Source organism: Glycine max, chromosome 14 (assembly GCF_000004515.6).
Source record: "Glycine max cultivar Williams 82 chromosome 14, Glycine_max_v4.0, whole genome shotgun sequence".
Taxonomy (NCBI): domain Eukaryota; kingdom Viridiplantae; phylum Streptophyta; class Magnoliopsida; order Fabales; family Fabaceae; genus Glycine; species Glycine max.
The window spans coordinates 44,738,327-44,758,913 of NC_038250.2; the positions used below are offsets into that span (position 1 = coordinate 44,738,327).

Below are 20,587 nucleotides of genomic sequence, written 5' to 3' on the forward strand. Positions count from 1 at the left end.
CATTTCTCCTTTATCATCAAGTTTAGTTCTCAGTTGGTCAGGTACATGTCTATAACAAATAGATCCAAACACTCTGAGGTGAGACACACTTGGTTTCACTCCTGTCCAAGCTTCCTCAGGTGTTATATTTTCCAATTTCCTAGTTGGGCTTCTGTTCAAGATGTATGCAGCAGTGTTCACAGCTTCTCCCCACAAATATTTTGGTAGTTTCTTGCTCTTTAACATGCTCCTCACCATGTTTAACAAAGTTCTATTCTTCCTCTCAGCTACTCCATTATGTTGAGGAGTGTATGGAGGTGTTACTTCATGTGTGATGCCTTCTTTCTCACAAAATTCAGCAAACTCAGCAGATACATATTCACCCCCACCATCCGTTCTTAATATCTCTAAATTTTTTCCACACTGTTTCTCCACTGAAACTTTGAATTTCTTGAATACTTCAATCACATCACTCTTCCTCTTAATCAAGTAAATCCAAAGTTTTCTACTAAACTCATCTATAAATGTAACAAAGTATTTGTTACCTCCAGGAGTCATATGTTGAATTGGTCCACATACATCAGAAAAAACAACTTGCAGCTTCCTCTTGGATCTTGTGGATACATTTTGATTGAATGAGTTTCTGGACATCTTGCTTTTTATACATTCTCCACATACATCATTTGGCACCTTGATATGAGGAATTCCTTTCACTATTCCCTTACTCTGTGACCTATTCAGATCAGTGAAGTTTAAGTGACCATAACGAAAATGTCATAGCCATTCTTCCTTGTCAATTGTTGATGCTAAACACTGTTGCACTAGAACATCTAGCTCAACTTTAAATGTTCTATTCTTTGACAAATTTTCTTTAATCAACAATCTCCTCTCATTGTCATACACCTTCATGGCACAATCCTCCAACACCATCTTGTACCCTTTCTCCAGTAGCTGTCCAATGCTCAGAAGATTGCTCTTCATTCCTGGAACATGAAACACTCCAGAAATAAAGCATTTAGATCCATCTCTCTTCTTGATCATCACCTTTCCTACACCTTCAACCTTCATAGTCCTGTCATCAGCAAACCTCACCCTGCTTTTGACAGTGAAATCTATCTCAACAAACCATTCCTTCTTTCCTGACATGTGTGTTGAACACCCAGTGTCAAGAAACCAGTTATCACCATGATCACTCTCATCCTTCACAGTCACCATATATAACACTTCTTCTATATCTACCTTCTCCTTTCTCACTTCTTCCACTCCATCATCACCAATTTCCTCCTCTACTGCCATTAACAGAATTTCCTCCTTCTCATCTTCTTCTTGAGCCAATCTTGCATCAGTGTGGCTTGGATTACTATAGCATTCATCGGCAAAATGACCGTATTTCTCACAATTATAGCATTGAATGTGACTCTTATCAGTTTTTCTTCCTCCTCTTCCACCTCTTCCTCTACCACCTCTTCCACCTCTTCTTCTATAATTTTCACTGCTATTGTTCTTTTGTTCACTATTGTAATTATTACTAGAGTTTCTTCTACCAGAGTTTGAGTTACAATTGTTACCTCTGCCTTTTCCTCCTCTGTAATTGTTTCTACTTCTGCCACGTCCTCCTTGACTGTCACGACTTCTGTTTCCACTTTCTACCATGAGTGCTTGTTCAGTGCTAGGCTTCACAGACTTCCTCTCATTCATTCGTTGTTCATGTGCTTCAAGTGATCCTTGCAGCTCCTCCAATTTTAGCGTTGATAGATCCTTCGATTCTTCAATCGCTACCGTGACATGATCAAATCGCGAATGCACCGATCGTAATATCTTCTCAACAATCTTCTCATCAGACAAAGTTTCACCACACGATTGCATTTGATTTGTCATGGTTTGAACACGAGTGAAATAGGTAGCAATTGTCTCACTCTCTTCCATGCCTAGCAATTCATACTGTCGCCTTAGAGTTTGAAGCCGTACTTTCTTCAATTTCTGATCACCGGCGTAGGAGCTCGCGAGAACATCCCACGCCGCTTTGCTTGTCTCCGATCTCGCAATTTTCTCGAAAATTGCTTGATTCACACACTGATGCAGAATGCACAAACCTTTGCAATCCTTCTTCTTCGCATCTCTGTATATCGCTTGTTGCGCAGCGGTTGGATTCACCGGCAACGGATCAAGTCCGTTCACCACCAGATCCCACACATCTTGATAACCGAGGATCGCCTTCATCTTCATACTCCACTGGTCGTAATTTCTCCCATCAAGAACAGGAAAGTTCGCCGGAAAGTTTCCGTTTGTCGTTGCCATTGATAAGGTTCCTCACCGCCTCTCGTGTTTTCACTCGCTTACCGTCTCTCGTGTTTAGGTTTCACTCACCTCATTTTCAATCGATGATCACACTTCAACAACCTGCTCTGGATACCATTTGTTGGAGTATGAATTCATCAAAGAAAAAAGAATCACGCACATACACGCACATACTTTTCCAAGAACAAGAGAGAGAAAGGGGAAAACAGTTACAACTAATTTTTATTTCTGTTTGCACACAGCTGATACTCCAAGTGGTTCAGCATATAAGAGAGTACTTATTACACTTGGCAAAACTCTATATCAATCAATAACTAGCTTATTTTTCCTATTGAATTTTAACAACATGTTCTCCTTCATATAGATCTACATAGCTATTACATGTTAGCCTTGGTAAAGTCTCACTAAACACTATTGTCCCCAGTACATGATTACAATACAAGCAACAAAGCCCAAAAATAAATGTGGCAGCCTTTGGTCTGACCATTGAGAAGTCCCCATCAGTAAGCCTTGGTAGTTGCTAAACCTATGATACAAGTGCCCTTTTTGTGTAGGATCAACAAAAACATCCAACCAAGAACAGTTCAATACAATTAATCCTTTAGTCTACATAAAAAGACAAATTTAAGAAGAATATAACACCCCATATAAAAAGATAAATTTAAGAAGTCCACGAAGTGCCCTTTTTGTGCAACATATTTTTTTTAACAACCAATCAAAAGATAATTCATAAATGAAAGGTACCAGAATTACCATGAAGAAGAACATAACACCTCATATATAAAGGGTTAAAAAAGAAAAAGATAATAGGTAAAATTATAAATTTGGTCCCTTTATTTATCATAGAATTTAATTTTGGTCTCCCTATAATTTAATTTACGAATTTAATCCCTCTGTTTTTTTGTAATCATGTTATTTTAGTTTTTAATCCCGAAATTAAACATTGACGGTTTAATTACTTATCTTGACTGTCACATGTTGTGTTTTAATTGGATGTTTACCGTCACGTGTCGTAATTTTATTGGAGGTTGACATTAATTAGGTATACAAAATTAATGTCCAATAAAAATGCGACATATGACGGTCAACGTTAACAAGTAGTACTCAACGTCCAATTTTAAAATTGTGGACTGAAATAACTGGAATTGAAAAAACCAAAGAACTAAATTGGTGAATTAAATTATAGGGGAGCTAAAATTATAAATTTGAGACAAATAAGGAAATCAAAATTATAAATTTGAGATAACTAGAGACATCAAATTTATAATTTTGGCAAGATGATAACATATATGTTAATCCTAACAACTCTCCCACAAAAATCTCACCCGAACCCAGCTATACTTACATCCCTTAAACCCAACAAAAGAAACAACTAATGGGCCCCTATTGTTGAGAGAAACATCAAATATAATAAAATCAAAACTATTGGTCCTCCAGAAGTCTGCCATGGGCTCCATATATCAGTTAGCTAGACCTTGTAAAATTAGAATTTGTTCAAAGATATTGCAGGATTCATAGACCAATCCTGAGAAGATGCAACAAAATATTATTTTACTCTGGCCATTGAGAAGTCTCCATCAGTAAGCCTTGCTAATTTCTACAGCTATGATAACAGTCTTTTGGTGACAAAAGCGGCGAATTTACTGTAGAGGGTCCCCTTTACAAACTTTTTACTTAAAGGGGTCCCTTTTGTATCAAATTACACAGGGGGTCTGTTATTAAGGGGAAGCCACCAGCAGGAAGAGCGATACCAAGGTCCCGCCAGCAGTAGAGGCGAGATCTCCACGTAAGCACTGGTGCTGCCATTCTTCTTGGCGATACTTGCTGACTGGGCATTGATGCCGCCAGCAGTAAAAGCGACACACACCATCATCAACCATCTCGCCAGTGCTAACGGCGAGATGCTCCACGTAGGGGTCTCGCCAGTGCTTTCTGCGAGATTGGTTCCTGTTCATGACGAGACCTAAAGCAACGTATGAAGCAGCTAAGGTCTGGAAGGCAAGGCTACTGTATAATTCACATGCACATGCATTGCAGGTGCAAGGACATTTATTGGGCAGCTTAGGGTTCAAAGGCTACCTGTGCATTGCAGGTTTTATAATCACATGCATACAGTAGCTTGCAAAGGCTCACATGTATGACTTCGGGGTAAATTTTGCTTGCTTTTAATAATGGCAAGACACAAGTGGTTTTTTGTTTAAATAGAGTAAGATAAAACTTCAAATTTCACAGCATAGCATTCTGAAGGAAGGAGAAAGAAAGATACTGGAAAGATAGATACTGGTTCTTTGAAGAGACACGCTTTATTTGAAGTTTGTTTTTGTTTGAAGTTATTTCATTCCATCTTCAACTTCAAAGTTCTATTCAAAAGTAAGAATCTTTTTAATTTATTTTAAGTTATAAAATTTTATTGAGTCAAATTTTTAGAAGCATTATTTGATGTTGTTTCAACTTAATTTTTTTAATAATTTGTATCATTTACAAATTTTATATTTTGAAGTAATTAATTTTGTAGTTAAAATCAAATTTGAAGCTGAAATTTAAGCGTAGTAAATTTTTGAATTAGATTTTGTATTTGAAAATTATTACCACTAATTATTTCAGCCTTAAGAATATATTTATATGTGATAGTTAAAGATTTTGAAGTTGAGGAATTATTCAAAAATTATTTAATTAGTTTAATAATTTTTTTTAGAATAAAATATGAATATCTAGTTTACGTTTAATAGAGCAAGCAAATAAATATTTTTTATTTTTATGATTGACAAAATATTAGTTGAAGTAATAAATTTATTTGTTAGACTAAAAATTGAAGGTAAAGTTTAAGTGTAAAAATGTTTGGAATTATAATTGTTATTTTGAAATTATTATCAGTAATTATTTGAAAGCGTCTTTGTTCATGGTTTTTGTGGCTTAGAAATTTGACGTGTGAGCCTTCGGGTTGATGCTATTTCTGACTTACAAATATTTAGAGGTGAGTCTTCGACTTTTGGTAGTTATGGAATTTTTTTAGAATTATTTAATTCGAGTAATAATTTTTTAGAATTATTTAATTGGAGTAATAATTTTTTCTGACTTACAAATAATTCGAGTAATAATTTTTTAGAATTATTTGTGACTTACAAATAATTTTTTTGTTAAGGAAATTTTAATAGTGCAAGCAAATAGATTTATTAATTTTTATCATTCACAAAATATTTAATTGAAGTAATAAATGTTTTTTTAGACAAAAAATTAATACGTGAAGTTAAAGTGTATTAATTTTTGTAATTAGGTTTTTTACTTTGAAGTTATTTTTTTAATAATGTTTAATTATTTAGAAGAATTCAAATAATTACATGTTTCCCTTATAGTTTTTTGAAGTTAGAATGAAATTTTAATCTGGAGTTTAAGTTTAAGTTTAACTTTAATTTAGTAGATGCAGCAAGCAAATACACTTATTTATTTTAAAAAGACTGTTGTTATGATTAATTATTTTTAATTTTGTTGATGTAGGTATATCATGAATTCAATTATTACAGTGTTGTATTTCAACGGAAGAGTATATGAAGACAATGATGATGTAATATTTGAAGGCAGTAAAAAGGCGATTCAGATTAAACGCGAAATTAGTTTCAATGCTTTGAAAAAAAAATTGGAGATAAGGTAAAGTTAGAAAATAATGAAATCATTTCTACTATAAGTTGTAGATTTTTAGTTTCAGGAAAATATGTTGCGTTGCAAATTTGTGATGACGAAGATGTTGAAACTATGATCGAAAGTTTTCAACAACAACAACAAATGTCAGTTCTAGAATTGTACGTAGAAAAGGATGTTGTTGGTGGTTCTATGTTTCATGCTGCAAATTCTGTTACGTCATGTGAACGTAATGTATCTCATCAGGAGTCGGAACTGCCAAGAAATATAAGCAATTTACATGTTGATGAACATGATGATGATGATGATGATGATTATCTTGCATCTAACTCATACGTTGAAGAGTCTTTCGATGAAGATGATAGTGATGATGGAATATCTGATACAGACAATGAAGTCACTGACATCGTTGAACCAGTTTCAATTGTTCACCCAAGCGAAGGTAAATGTTTGTGAAATACAAAATTAGTTGAATACATCTATCTTCTTATGAGAATTATATTTAATGGTAACTAAATAGAAGTAGTTTGTTGACGTGATTTTTTTTATAAATTATTAGGTGTACCAGAAATTCAAAATCCATTTTGGAATGATGTTATGCATTATAATAATATCAATTGGAGTCATCCGGACGAGGAGGACATTTGTGGTCTGGACATGCCAACGACTTTTAATGTTGGACAAGAATTATATGTTGGCATGGATTTTGACAGTAAAGATGCGGTAAAAAATGCACTCAAACAATATGTGATGAAGGTGCATCAAAGTTTTAAGGTTGTTGAAACGAAATCACACAAATATATCGTTTGTTGCCCCAAGAACACTGAAGAGTCTCCTTGCCCTTTTTATATGAGGGTAATTTTATCCAAAAAAAACTGATGCATGGAAAGTGACACAATGGGGTGGACCGCACACATGTTTAAATATGACTATGACACAAGACCATGAGAAGCTTGATTCAAATTTAATTGCGACTTGCGTAGTAGGTACGTTTTTTATGTTCATATTATCCTACTTTTGTGTTATTTGTTATTTTAATTTGTAATTTTATTTAATTATTTGAATTACAGGCATGATCAGAGAAGATCCATCAATAAAAATTTCTTTGATTCAAGAAAGGATAAATAATGAATTTTCCTATAAGGTTTCATACAGAAAAGCATGGATGGCCAAACAAAAGGCGATTGCAATTGAATATGGTGATCGGGAAGAGTCATATGCGAAACTCTCGTCATGGCTAACACACATGCAAAATCATTCTCCTGGCTCTTACTTTCAAATACTACATGACGATTTTATTGTTGGTAATAGGGTGAGTCGCGAACATCGTCAGTTTCATAGAGTATTTTGGACATTTGGTCAATGCAAGGAGGCTTTTAAGTACTGTAAGTCAATCATACAAGTTGACGGCACACATTTATACGGCAAATACCGTGGGACCCTGTTAATGGCCACATCGCAAGATGGAAATGGTGGTGTTCTTCCTCTAGCATTCGCCGTGGTCGAAGGCGAGACGCTAACAGCATGGTCATGGTTTTTGGCCCACTGCGTGAACACGTCACAGATAAGAATGGAATTTGTCTAATATCTGATCGTCACGCAAGTATAAAGTCTGTTGTCGCTAACGAAGCACTTGGTTGGCAACCTCCCCACGGTTATCATGTGTACTGCGTCCGACACATAGCCAGCAATTTCAATCATAAATTCAACAATGCAAAACAAAAAGAGATGTTCAAGAAATTGGGTAAGGTTTATTTTATACATTAATTTAATTTGAGTTTCATGTCTACGTACAACTTTTGATGATAACAAATTTGATGCAGCGTACACTCCTTGCAAGCATGTGTTTGATCAAAACTTAGAAAAATTTCATCAATTGAGTCCAGCCATAGCAAGATGGATTGATCGCATTTCAAAGGAAAAATGGAGCATGGCTTACGATACATCTGGACGACGATATGGTCACATGACAACCAACCTATCAGAATGTGTGAATAAGGTGTTGAAAGATTGTCGCAGCATTCCAATAACAGCGTTGGTCAAGTCAACATATAGTAGGTGTCGAAAGTACTTTGTTGATCGTGGTCGCCAAGCCCAAAGACAATTAAGAGAAGGTCAAGTTTATTGTTCTAAGCTTGTTACAGAACTTAGGAAAAATCAAGAACAAGCTTGTTCGCACATCGTTCGCGTGTATGATATCCACTCGACAAGGTTTGAAGTAGAGGAGACCTTTAATCCTATAACGCAACGTGGCAGACAATAATGGGCAGTAAACTTGAATGGCCATTATTGTCAATGCGGAAGGTATTCTGCACTTCACTATCCATGTTCACACATTATTGCAGCTTGTGGTTACATGAGCATGAACTACTACCAATATATAGATGTTGTTTACACCAATGAGCACATCTTAAAAGCATACTCCGCACAGTGGTGGCCTCTTGGGAATGAAGCGGCAATTCCTCCTTCTGATGAGGCATGGACACTAATCCCTGACCCAACTACAATTCGTGCGAAAGGTCAGCCAAAATCAACAAGGATAAGGAATGAGATGGATTGGGTCGAACCATCTGACCACCGACAAAAATGTAGTAGATGTGGAGCTGAAGGGCACAATAGGCGCCGATGTCCAATGCAATCTAACCGTGGAGTAATTCATTTAATTGATTTATGTATGTTACATGACTGACTTGTATTGCTTTAGGTTTTGTTCAATGTATTTACTTGTTGGTCTTCAATGAAATCGTCAGTTACTTTTTGTTGAATGTGTACTTCTAATGAAATAAAATTACATTTAGAAGTTGAAATAAATGGAGTGGATCAATCGAGGTTAAGTGACATTGGTGTTGATCGTTAGTTAGAAACGTTAGTTATTTTCTTTTGTCTACCTTAGTTTTTTTTTTAACTATCTACAATGACAAACTATGGACTTAGTCATTATGGTTTAGTGTCTAAGTATTTTGGTTTAGTGTTTAGGGTCTAAGCCTTAGGTTTTAGTGTTTAGAATTTTGGATTTAAGGGTTTAGGGTTAAGGGGTTTGGGTTTAGGGTTTAAAGTTGATTGTTTAGGGTTTGGGGTTTAGAATTTAGTATTTAGGGTTTAGTGTTTAGTTTTTATATTTTTTGGTTGAGGGTTTAGATTTGATATTTTAGTGTTAGAGGTTTAAAAGGTATGGTTATGGGATTAGGGTTTAGTACTTTTTTTAGGGGTTAGGGCTAAGTTTTTTTATTTTAAGGGTTAGTGTTTAGTTTTATGTTTTATGGGTTAGGGTTTAGTTTTTATGTTTTAGGGGTTAGGGCTAAGTTTTTTTATTTTTGGGTTTAGGGTTCATTTTTTTATTTTAGGGGGTAGGGCTAAGTTTTTTTACTTGAAGGGTTAGGGTTTAGTTCTTAGGGGTTAGGGTTTAGTTCTAATATTTTAGGGTTTAGGGTTTAGGGTTTATTTCTTATTTTTTATTTTAGGGTTTAGTGCTTATTTTTTAGGGGTTAGGGTTAAGTTTTTTATTTGAAGGGTTAGGGTTAGTTCTTATTTTTTAGGGGTTAGGGTTTATTTCTTATTTGTTAGGGGTTTGGGCTATGTTTTTTTATTTTAGGGTTAGGGTTAAATTTTTTTTATTTAGGGGTTAGGGCTAAGTTTTTTATTTTAAGGGTTAGGGTTTAGTTCTTATTTTTTAGGGAAATAAAATTACATTTAGAAGTTGAAATAAAATTACTTTTTTCTGAATGTGTACTTCTAATGAAATAAAATTTCATTTAGAAGTTGAAATAAAATTACTTTTTTTAAGGGTAAGGGTTTAGTTCTTATTTTTTAGGGTTAGGTTTTTTTTATTTTAGGGTTAGGGTTTAGTTCTGAACATTTTAGGGTTAGGGCTAATTCGTAGGGGTTAGGGTTATGTTTTTTTATTTTTAGGGTTAGGGTTTAGTTCTGAACATTTTAGGGTTAGGGCTAATTCGTAGGGGTTAGGGTTAGGTTTTTTATTTTAGGGTTAGGGTTTAGTTCTGAACATTTTAGGGGTTAGGGCTAAGTTCTTATATTTTAGGTGTTAGGGTTAGGTTTTTTATTTTAGGGTTAGGGTTTAGTTCTGAACATTTTAGGGGTTAGGGTTAGGTGTTTTATATGAAGGGTAAGGGTTAGTTCTTATTTTTTAGGGTTAGGCTTAGTATTTTTATTTTAGAGTTAGGGTTAGTTTTTGAGTTTTATTTGGTTTAGGGTTCATTGATTATTATAGTTTGATACGCGACATAAATTGTATCCATAAGTAAGCCTTAATAAACTGAATATCATACATTACGCCATGAATGTCAAATTACAAATAGACAACAAAGCCTTAATAAACGAAGACATGCAAATCATTCATTTTGGTGTCCGTGATGTCGTGAGGATGTGCCACATGGTCGATCCCATCTTCGTGCTTGGCGATCAAGATTTCTTCTGCCCCGATGCCTCCCCGCTTCTTCTTCGTCAGCCTCCGCAGAAAATGCGTGACGCAAATTAACACCGAATAAGTCGCCCGTATTAGGTATTTGTCCCGGTACTTTCCATTGTGTTCCTAACGGGGCATTAGGTGTTGGAATTGGGCCATGATATTGCTGTGAAGGGGTCATTGTGGACCATGAAAAATGAGCTTGTGTTTCCGCAACACCACCGAACGATTGCTGGCTTGCAGAAGTATCAGTGTGATGACCCTGAAAAGGATACTGATACATCTGTGTCGGATACTCAGCAAATGTTTGTGGCGTGTAATACATTCCACGGCCACGCTCCGGCATTTATTGGGAATATTCTTCCCCTTCAACAGTCTCCCTTCGTCTGTCTATGCCCTGAGTTTCAACACTTGACTGAAGCATATGAAACTATTGTGCGGGAAATTGACGCTCAGATGCAGGACCATGTGACACTGGCTTAGTGACTCTCTCTTGCTCTTCGGATAAAATTGTAATTTTTTCCACATAAGGCACGAGATCATCAACTGTCCATCTATTCCTCCCTTGAGGAGACACCATGTATTGTAACGTCTCCGCAACTTCAGCCTGCAATTATAAGGGTCAGAAAATTAATGTCATCATTAAAAAAATGTTCAAGTTAAATATTCAAAAAAATTAAAAAATACCAATGTAGTCGTCTTTGCATTTTGTGGGTCAACAAACATCTTTGTCTTTCGCCTATACCACACCATGTAGTCCGAGTTAAAGCTCAATAGGCCTTCTTGTCGGGGATAAGCGTCGACCCTAAATGCATGGCGATTATTCCACTGATCAATCATTGGGGCGAACAATTGGCCCCAATTTTCGTCATGTTTCCCTTTTAATGTTATGCCATGAATGTTTAAGGGTTGTGAAGGAGACTCTGGAATTGGTTGTTGCATCCCAAATTGTCTCAATACTTTGTCCGGTTGGTGCCACTCAATAACTTGGAAACAAATTAGTGGCACCACCGCGTACCACGCGAGACTTCCGACTAAACAAACGGGAGGCAACAGTGATATAACGGTTGATGGGTACGGCTCCCACACAAACGGCATATAACAACATAGTTGTGAACATTTTAGTAAAATAACACATATAATTTTTTATTTTACAAATACAACAGCATGTTCTTACCTCATGACGTTTCATAATATCCAACTTGCGACGAAAAACTCTCACATCATCATTGCCGATATGTTGGTTTCCACGTCGCAGCCACCTACAAAGATTAAAATTTAATATATGCTAAAACCATTTATTCTATTGAAATGAAAGACGCTGTTAAAAATGACTAACCTGTGCCCCAATGGTGTATTTTCTACTTGGGAAGGAGTCCTCTTTGGAGCCAAGGTTGGACATCGTTCCCATGCCCACATTTGTAGTAAGATACACATACCTCCGATTGATTTAGTTTTATAATCGGTGGCATTGCACATCTCTCTGTATAGAAAACCAAGTACGGCAGCTCCCCATGCATATCTGCCACATTCTTCAAAGTCACGTAAAAATTGAAGGTACCTTAGCGAAACTTTGTTACTGCTTTTGTCAACGAACAAGACACCTCCAATGAATCTCAGTATCCATGCACGGGCAAACCTTCGTATTTGTTCTTCGTCGTCGTCATTATTTATTTGGGCAAAATGGTGAGCCAGCCAACTTAATTTAACCACACTACCTCTAATTTCATCTTCTTGTGGTCTGACTCCCAATAATTCCTCACATAAATCAGCCCAATCAAGATTTGTTGGACCAATTAATGGTAAACCATCCACACTTATACCTAACAATACAGAGACGTCTTGGAGAGTAATAGTACATTCTCCGCATCTCATGTGAAAGGTATGTGTTTCCGGCCTCCATCTTTCTATCAGAGCACTAATTAATGAGGCATTTATTTTTAAGTACCCCATCTTGATAATCCAGGCGAAACCAGATTGTAGAAGAAAAGGAAAAATTTGCTCAGGAATTTGTTCTTCCCCTTGGTACGTGGGGACAGCTCGTCTGATATGCAATTTCCTATCTTCTTCCCCATTCCAAACATGTTCTGAAACATGCTTAGGTTGCATCCATAATACATCAGCATTGATGGGGCCAGACTTAATGTTAACATGTGATGAAGATGATGACGAAGATGCCATTGGTACTACAAAATAAAATATAATACAAGAAATTCACAAATCAATTTATACATAACAATAAATTTGAAAAAAATCAAACTGGCGAATTTTTAATATATTCTATACATAAATTAAAATACATGTGAACAAAACTTTAAATAAATAATTTTTTTTCTACAATTAACAAAAAATTAATTGAATAAAATATGGACTAACAAATTATTTATAATACAAACAAATATTGAAATATATAAAATTATTTAAACAATATATATACAAAAATAATAATAATAATAATGTACAATGTATTATATATTTAATAACGTAAATTTCCTAAAACAATTAATAAGGCAAATTTATGCGTCTCTAATATTACAATTATTTATTTACGTGTGAAATGCTTAATATTACAAAAACTAAAAATTTATGTCTACCTAAAATTTACAAATATGTACCTAAAACTAATATTAATTTGTGCCTAATATTCCTAAGGCTAATATTAAGTGTGTCTAATATTTTTAAACCTCATGGAACCTTTGGCCGTAGCTTACTACAGTATCATATATATCACATATATAATATCTAAAAATATATCCTACTGAGTCAAATAATATTTTCATACTAATTAATCTAATCTTCAAATATCTATTAATATATAAAAATTAATAACAGCATACCTATTAATAATAGTAACTAACCTAACCTTACAATACCTATTAATCCTAATTAACCTAAACTTACAATACCTATTAATACTAGCTAACCTATTATTTTTATAATATTAACAACAGAATATATAAATCATAATATATAAATGTTATTTAAGAAAATTACTTACCTGGAATTATGGAAGAGAAAAACTGAACAAAAGCAAAGGAACCAGCACCACCAGGGCAGACACTCAATGAAACTAGCAAAACCAAAGGAATTATGGAATTACGGAATTAAGTTTCAAATGCTTAAATTTCTAAGGCTAGCAAATATTACAAAAACACAAAATTTACCTCTGTCCTAAAATTTACAAATATATAATTAAACCTTAAATGAACTTGTGCCTAATATTTCTTACAACTAACTAATATTACGTATATTATGTGTGCCTACTATTTCTAAAGCTAATAATAAGTGTGGCTGAATAAAAATATTTCTACAACTACTTAATACGTGTGCCTAATATTTCTAAAACTAATAATATTATATCACATATATAATATCTAAAAATATATACAACAAACCAAACTAACTAACCTAACCTTTAAATATCTATTAAGAATAACCTAATCTTCAAATATCTATTAATACATAAAAATTAAAAACATCATAGTAACTAATCTAACCTTACAATATATATTAATCCTAATTAACCTAAATTTATAATACCTATTAATACTAACTAACCTATTATAAAAATTTAAGAACAGAAATTATAAATCAGAATATATAAATTTTATTTTAAAAAAACACTTACCAAGAATGAATTATGAAAGCTGAATTATGAAAGCCACACAACAAAAGCAAAACAATGGAAGTGTAGCACCCACCCACGTAAACACTCTCACTCACTCACAGAAACTCAATAACTGAGAAAGAAGATAGCTTGGAGAAGAAAAGCTTGTGTAAAAATTTAAGATGTTGTGGTTAGTTTTATAGAAGAAAATGTAAAGAACCAACGGTCAAAAACCTAAGCCTACTCTACTCTGCTTTTTCACCATGCATGCAACCCTATAAATATAAGCTGTAGCAACCTGCAACCCTATTAATATAAAGCTGTAGCAAAACGTGCACCTGTATCTGCTTTTTCAGCATGCAACAAAGCTGTAGAAATGTCTGCAACCTGTATCGCCAGCAGAAGAAGCGAATCCAACGTGGAGGTGTCTCGCCAGCCTCACTGGCAGCACCTTCCACGTAATGTTGTCTCGCCAACAGCACTGGCGATACCAGGCTGTCTCACCAACAGCACTGGCGGTACTGGGCTGTCTCGCCAACAGCACAAGCGATACCATGCTTGCCGCCATTTTCAATGGCGATACCCCTCCACAAAACAGACCCCCAGTGCAAATTCTTTTAAAAGAGACCCCATTCGGTAATTAATTTTTAAAACTGACGTAGTTGGGTAAATTTGCCGACAAAAGCACTCCACGAACAGCAGGGATTAACCCTATAGTCTACATAAAAAGACAAATATAAGTACCAATTTAAAAAATTGTTTACTAAAAACATCTTTATTCGAAATTCAAATTTTAAATCACTTTTTGGTCGAACTCATTAGGTCATGTAGGATTGAATATTACTTTCATTTTTTTAAATGATAGATCTTATTTTGAAATCTTAGATAACTTTTAATAGATCTCGCATGAACCTCAATTTTAAATATTTTATTTAAATTAAATATAATTAATTAAGCAATTAAATTGAATTAATAAAACATGTAAGGAAAAAAATTATAAATATTAAGAAATAGAAAAATAAACATAAATTTAATTTTTATTTATGACTAAATGTTAAACAAATGAAAAATACATAAATTTGATAATAAAAAAATGCAACACATTAATGCTAAAGAAAAATTAAATTTCATTATTGTTGTGATTGTAGTATTCCCAAATATGTGTCAAAGAAAAATACATAGCTTGAAGTTGTTGATGAATTCGTATAACACATTTTGTTTGCATGTAACAAAGTTAGGAAGAGTACCACAAGATATTTCGGCATTTAAAATATCATGGTCTACACAATCATAATCAATATTGACATTACCACTAAATGTATCTTGTTTGTCTGTGACAATCATGATATGCAATATAATGCATGCCAACATTATATCCTTCATTGTATCCATGTTTCACGCACGCGATGGATCACATATAATTGTGAATTGAGATTTGAGCACACCAAATGCTCGTTCCACATCCTTTGTCGTTGTTTCTTGACATTCTACAAATAACTTTCTTTTGGGACCTTGCAACATTGCAAAAAAAATTAAAGATAATGGTCTCACATGTATTCGCCTAGATCTATCATCGACAAATTGACCAGTATCCTTTCGTAAATGAGTTTGCTGAAAGACCTCATCTACGTACACTGGTCGACCAAGCTCCTCTGACTATTAACAAACATTATAAAATAAACATTAAGTGGTAAATAAAACAAGTACAAACAAGTATGTATTATAGTTTTAATGTACATACCATGCGAATGGGATGATCCTGCAAGCTAATAGAACTACTTGTGTGCATACACGCACCCTTTTTAGATGCCCATTTTTTTTTTTGCCTGTGCACACTTGGAACGATACTTAGGTGCATTCCAATGTGATAACAGATCGTTTCAAACACGATCTCCAATCCAATATGACATTTTATTTTCATTTTGGGCTTCCCTAAACATCTTAGAAAGTCTATGAGAGACTTTCAAGTAAAAAGCTTTCTTAATTTCATTTTCTTCCAGACCAATTTTCTCTAAAAAAATGACAAAGTTATGAAATGGTACACAATGAGAAAAATACCAATTTTACAATTTCAGATCAAATAAAACAAAATCAGCATAACTATCCATTTCAACCAGTGAACTAATTCATTACAGAAAGATAAGTTACTTTAAAATGCTGGAAAAAACTTCCTGATGATCTTTTGGAATTGCTCCCTATGAAGGCCAAGGGTGACCAAATTGTTCCTGGTGATCCTTTGTTGCAACCTTAGATGGATGAAACCTAAATAAAAAAAATAATTCCTGAAAAAGTAAAAGATCAAATGATGTATCATATTTAATGATAATTATATAAATTTTGTCATACTTACGCTCCATTGATAAGTGTAACCATAAGACGATCATTGAGGGGGAGTCTTTCATGGCCAAATTTGGAATGTCTTCATCTGGAAGCATGTTGGCTACAGCCAAGGATGGAGATGGTGTGGATATAGGTATCGAGGATGATTCACGTGCATCAATCAGGAATGGGGATGGTGTGGATGTAGGTACCGGGGACGGTCCACGTGCATCTTAATGTGATGGAGATGGTCTAACTTCAGTTGGAAGTGGAGATGGTGTAGGTGCAACATCGGAAGATCTGACCGGTATAGATATTGCAGATGGGGATGGGGTAGATGATGTCAAACTATCTCTAGGTGGTAGATAGTTTGATAAAATACATAATACCTAGACAGTAGTAAAAGACTCTTAACAACATAATGCAAATGAGAGATAAAAGAATTCAAATCTTCATAACCAGAATAAATGAAAATAGCATCTTGGAGAATATATTATTCCATAGCATAACGCAAATGAGAGATAACATTTCTTATCTTTGAAAATTTAAATATCAGGGTTCTATGAAAATATAATACGCAAGTGAGTCCACCATCCACTGCATCAAAGTTCATGATTTTTCCGCTGAAATTCTTAATTTAAATAGAACTTTTCAATAACAAGTTGTATCTAAGTATATAACATGGAATAGGAATTTGAGAAGAAGATCTTATTTATTTGAGGTGCTTTTACTTACTATGGAAACACACACTTAATTTTGTCCTTGTCCAAGTTTTTTTTGCAGAGGATGAGGCACCCCCAGTTTGACTTGTAGTTTCATGTGATCATATGTAACACCAAGGATGCTACCTGCACCAAGTTAACTGGAATAAGGAGAATATGGATTTCACTTAAAATTCTTTAAAAAAATTCATTTAATTGATCATTAATTGAAAAAAATAATATTAATTTGATTTAATGTATAGAATGGATGAATGGATAAATAATTAAAACTCAATTCAAAAATACCTTTACAAAAGCTGGAATTGAATTGCTAGCAATTGCATCTCTGCATGTTCTCATTCCAGCAACTATTATGTCCTGACTGTTATATATTTTAAGAATAATATCATTTGAATATATAAAAAATTCGAAGAGACAAAAAAAAGAATGTTAGAAACTATCAAATGTAAGTAGGCAACATAAATGAGACTAAAATTGAGTTTTGCTGTAAAGCAGCAATTTTTTTATAAAAGAATTAGGAATTGAATTCTCATAGTTATATTTCATTAAAAAATCATAGCTTTTGGTCTTCACTTTACTCACTAAACTTTATGCTCTAGAAGACTAAAATAATAAAATAGAATACCCATGAAGGTCATAGCCAACACCCATTTCAACAAACAAACTTCATATCTTGAAATGAGCTTCCCTTTAGTCCACCTTCCATTAGTGAAGAGATGATTTTGGTGTAGGGAAAAGTTTAACTACTGATCAGAATTGAAATGTTCTTCATGGGAATGGTAGTTTATAGACCTTAGAAGCACATGTCCATAGGCAATGGAGACAGCTCATAGCTCCTCGTGTGTCTTTCTTGATGTGCCAAACCAACAAAATTAGAGGAAAAAACACACGCAGAATAGACTTTACATAGATAGCTCTGTACAGAAATATGAAATAAGCATAAGATATGAGCAGAGTCTCACTTGTTCCACTTTCCACTAGCACCTGAAGAATATCCATAGACTAGCAAAAAGTTAAGAGGCAGTCAGAAATTTCCGTTGTTAAAAACATTGCCTATGAAAAATTTCTACTTGGAAAATTTGCTCTTCCAACATGGACAATGTATGGATTCACTATGGCATGTTTGCTCTTCCAAGATTGACAATGTATGGATTCACTATGGCATTCATATTTACGTTATACATAATCCCCCATATCAAATCTGACACCATCACCTAAGCCTCAAAGTCCTCTTTGGCCCTTAGTTTCAAGGTAACTCAAAATACTGTCATACTCATATCTTTCCACTCATATATAGAATGATAAATGACCCAACTATCAAGAATAGACAAGCATTATACATAAGGGGGAAAAAGTGAATACCAAACACAAAAGAAGAAAAAAGGAAAGCAAAAACCACTAAATCATATTGCCTAGCCAGTCAAAGATTTAGACTTCATGAACAATCAAACATTAAGTTGTTCAGTAACCACTACAGATAAGTGTAGCATAGCTCTATTGAGTCAAAGGTTAAGGGAATCAAAGTTTAGTAGGTAAATGCTAACCTAAAGGCTTATGACTTCAAATGGCACAAAAGAGAATTTGAAATTTGCAACTAGGACTCTGGAACTTTCAGCTAAGGCAATCCTTCATGGTAAACACGCGAGTGCTTACACACTCAATTGATCCAGTAGGTGGGGAATTTGGAATTAAAAAGTAATCCTTTTTTATACCAATGTACTTTATTTTCACCCTCAGTTGAAAATTAGTTTCAACTAATCACTGTAACAAAATTAAGGTTTCACTTTGGTATACCTTTGTTTTGCAGGTTACCAAACACAAACTCAAATTTTAATTGAAGAACAACATCAAAAGCACCAAAGGAACTACATCTAAGTATTGACCCAAAAATGTGATCTCAAATTAATAGCTGCTTAATTGTTTGAAATTCACATGATAATTATGTACAATTTAACAGCCAGGTTGATTAAAGTTAATTAATTTTCCAAAAGGAGGGAGTAATAAGACAACATAGGCAGGATACAGACACCTAACCTAACAGTGTGACCCTATCCAGTATCATACTTAATTTATATTTATTTATGCATAGTTGCATGCTAATATGTAACACTAAAGAAATAGACATCTGAGGAGAAAGAGTGCGTACCTTTCCACGCCTTGTAGCAGCAACTTTCTCTACTTTGTGAACAAACTAATTGAAAGAGTAATAAGGGAGCACAAACAAATAAAAAAAAGTTACAAATAAATAGTTATTATTGTTACTGAAATTAAAACACAAACAGTGACAAATATTACACGCTGTATGTTAAATTAAAAGAATAAGAAAGTGAATAATTACCTCGTGGCCACGACCACAGTATTTGAACTTGCGAGGGAAATAGCGAAGGGCGTAACCGAGGTCGTCGTCGGAGAGAAGAAGCTCCGGTGTGAGTTTGGGTTTTGTTCGAGGGAGCATGTTGGGCTTTTTGGTGGCGGATTTGGGCTTGAAAGAAGACGAAGAACGATTTGGAGTATTGGGATTGGGAGTGGTGGCGGTGATAGAGTTAGGGTTTGGATTGAGATTGAAATTGGAATTGGGAGCGGAGAAAGGGCAATCTCGTAACCAGTGACCAGGTTTGCCACACTTGTAAGACCCTGTTGCGGTTCCTGCTCTTGTTCCCTCCATTTTTTCTCTGCAACCACAATTCACTACTCTCACATTGCACGATTTATGTTACTTGAGTGAGAGAGAGAACCTTCGACGGTGGAGAAACTCAAACAGAAACAAAAATTAAGGGGCTTCGAGGGAGTTCTTACATACCTTCTAGGGTCTCGAGCGCAATGCGACAACGACGAACAGAAGGACTCGAAGAACCTTAGGCGTGAGTGAGAGGAGAGGTTGAGTGTTACAAAGAGCTGCATGAGACTGAGAGAACAATGAGCAAGCCAGGTGCGACAAATAACTTATATCATTCTAAGACTGTTTTGTAAAATCATCTTTGTACAATGGGTTCAGCTACAACGGTTTTCAAAAACCCGTCGTTGAACTCACTCTTCAAAAACGATTTTTCACGGTCCTTAAACTCACGATTTCACCATAGTTATTCAAAAATTATCTTCGTTGTCAATTCACCTATTTACTAGACTGCCACCGTGTTGTCTTTTACATCGATTTCTTTGGACCTGTTGCTGTTGGCATGTCGTAAAAAAAACATTTTTTTTTAGTAGTGAGTGGACCACTCAGAGTTTGGGTTATCATTAGTCAGTGCCACCAACTTCTTCAAGATTTATCAAACTTCAAAGTTAGCCATGTAAGGAGACAAGCAAACTCTATTGTTCATCACCAGCGAGAGCAACAGAGGTTCAAGTTGGTCAGCATTCTTATTATGAGTTCCTCATTGAATTGGAGACTATCTTTCTTATGAAATAATATAAGTCTGTTCACTTTAAAAAAAAATCTCTACCAAAAAATATAGAAGAACCTATTAAAAAAATGAAGATCATAATTAACAAAGAAAAATTAAAATGAGTGAAAAAAAATTTATATGAATCAATCTCTTTCGGTAGAAATCAATCCCTTAAAAGTTTTTTTTAGGAGAGAATAGTTTCTAACTTCTAGTTAGT

General features: G+C 34.5%; 1 protein-coding gene across 5 annotated transcripts; it reads right to left on the reverse strand.

Annotated features, from left to right (window-relative positions):
- Nucleotides 1-15,053: 15,053 nt before the first annotated feature.
- Nucleotides 15,054-19,938, reverse strand: LOC100815444 (uncharacterized). Of its 5 annotated transcripts, none has more exons than XM_041009013.1 (8): nt 19,785-19,938; nt 19,323-19,656; nt 19,131-19,175; nt 17,947-17,986; nt 17,270-17,833; nt 16,998-17,110; nt 16,294-16,651; nt 15,054-16,205 (listed from the first exon to the last, which is right to left on the reverse strand). In XM_041009013.1, exons 1-5 carry the CDS (start codon nt 19,883-19,885, stop codon nt 17,778-17,780), a joined length of 576 nt encoding a protein of 191 aa, XP_040864947.1. In that variant the 5' UTR covers nt 19,886-19,938; the 3' UTR covers nt 15,054-16,205; nt 16,294-16,651; nt 16,998-17,110; nt 17,270-17,777. The 5 variants fall into 5 exon arrangements, with proteins under 5 accessions (XP_040864947.1, XP_014622755.1, XP_006596358.1 ...); XM_014767269.3 differs by having other exon boundaries at nt 17,270-17,345; nt 17,610-17,986; XM_006596295.4 differs by lacking the exon at nt 17,947-17,986 and having other exon boundaries at nt 17,270-17,345.
- Nucleotides 19,939-20,587: the final 649 nt, after the last annotated feature.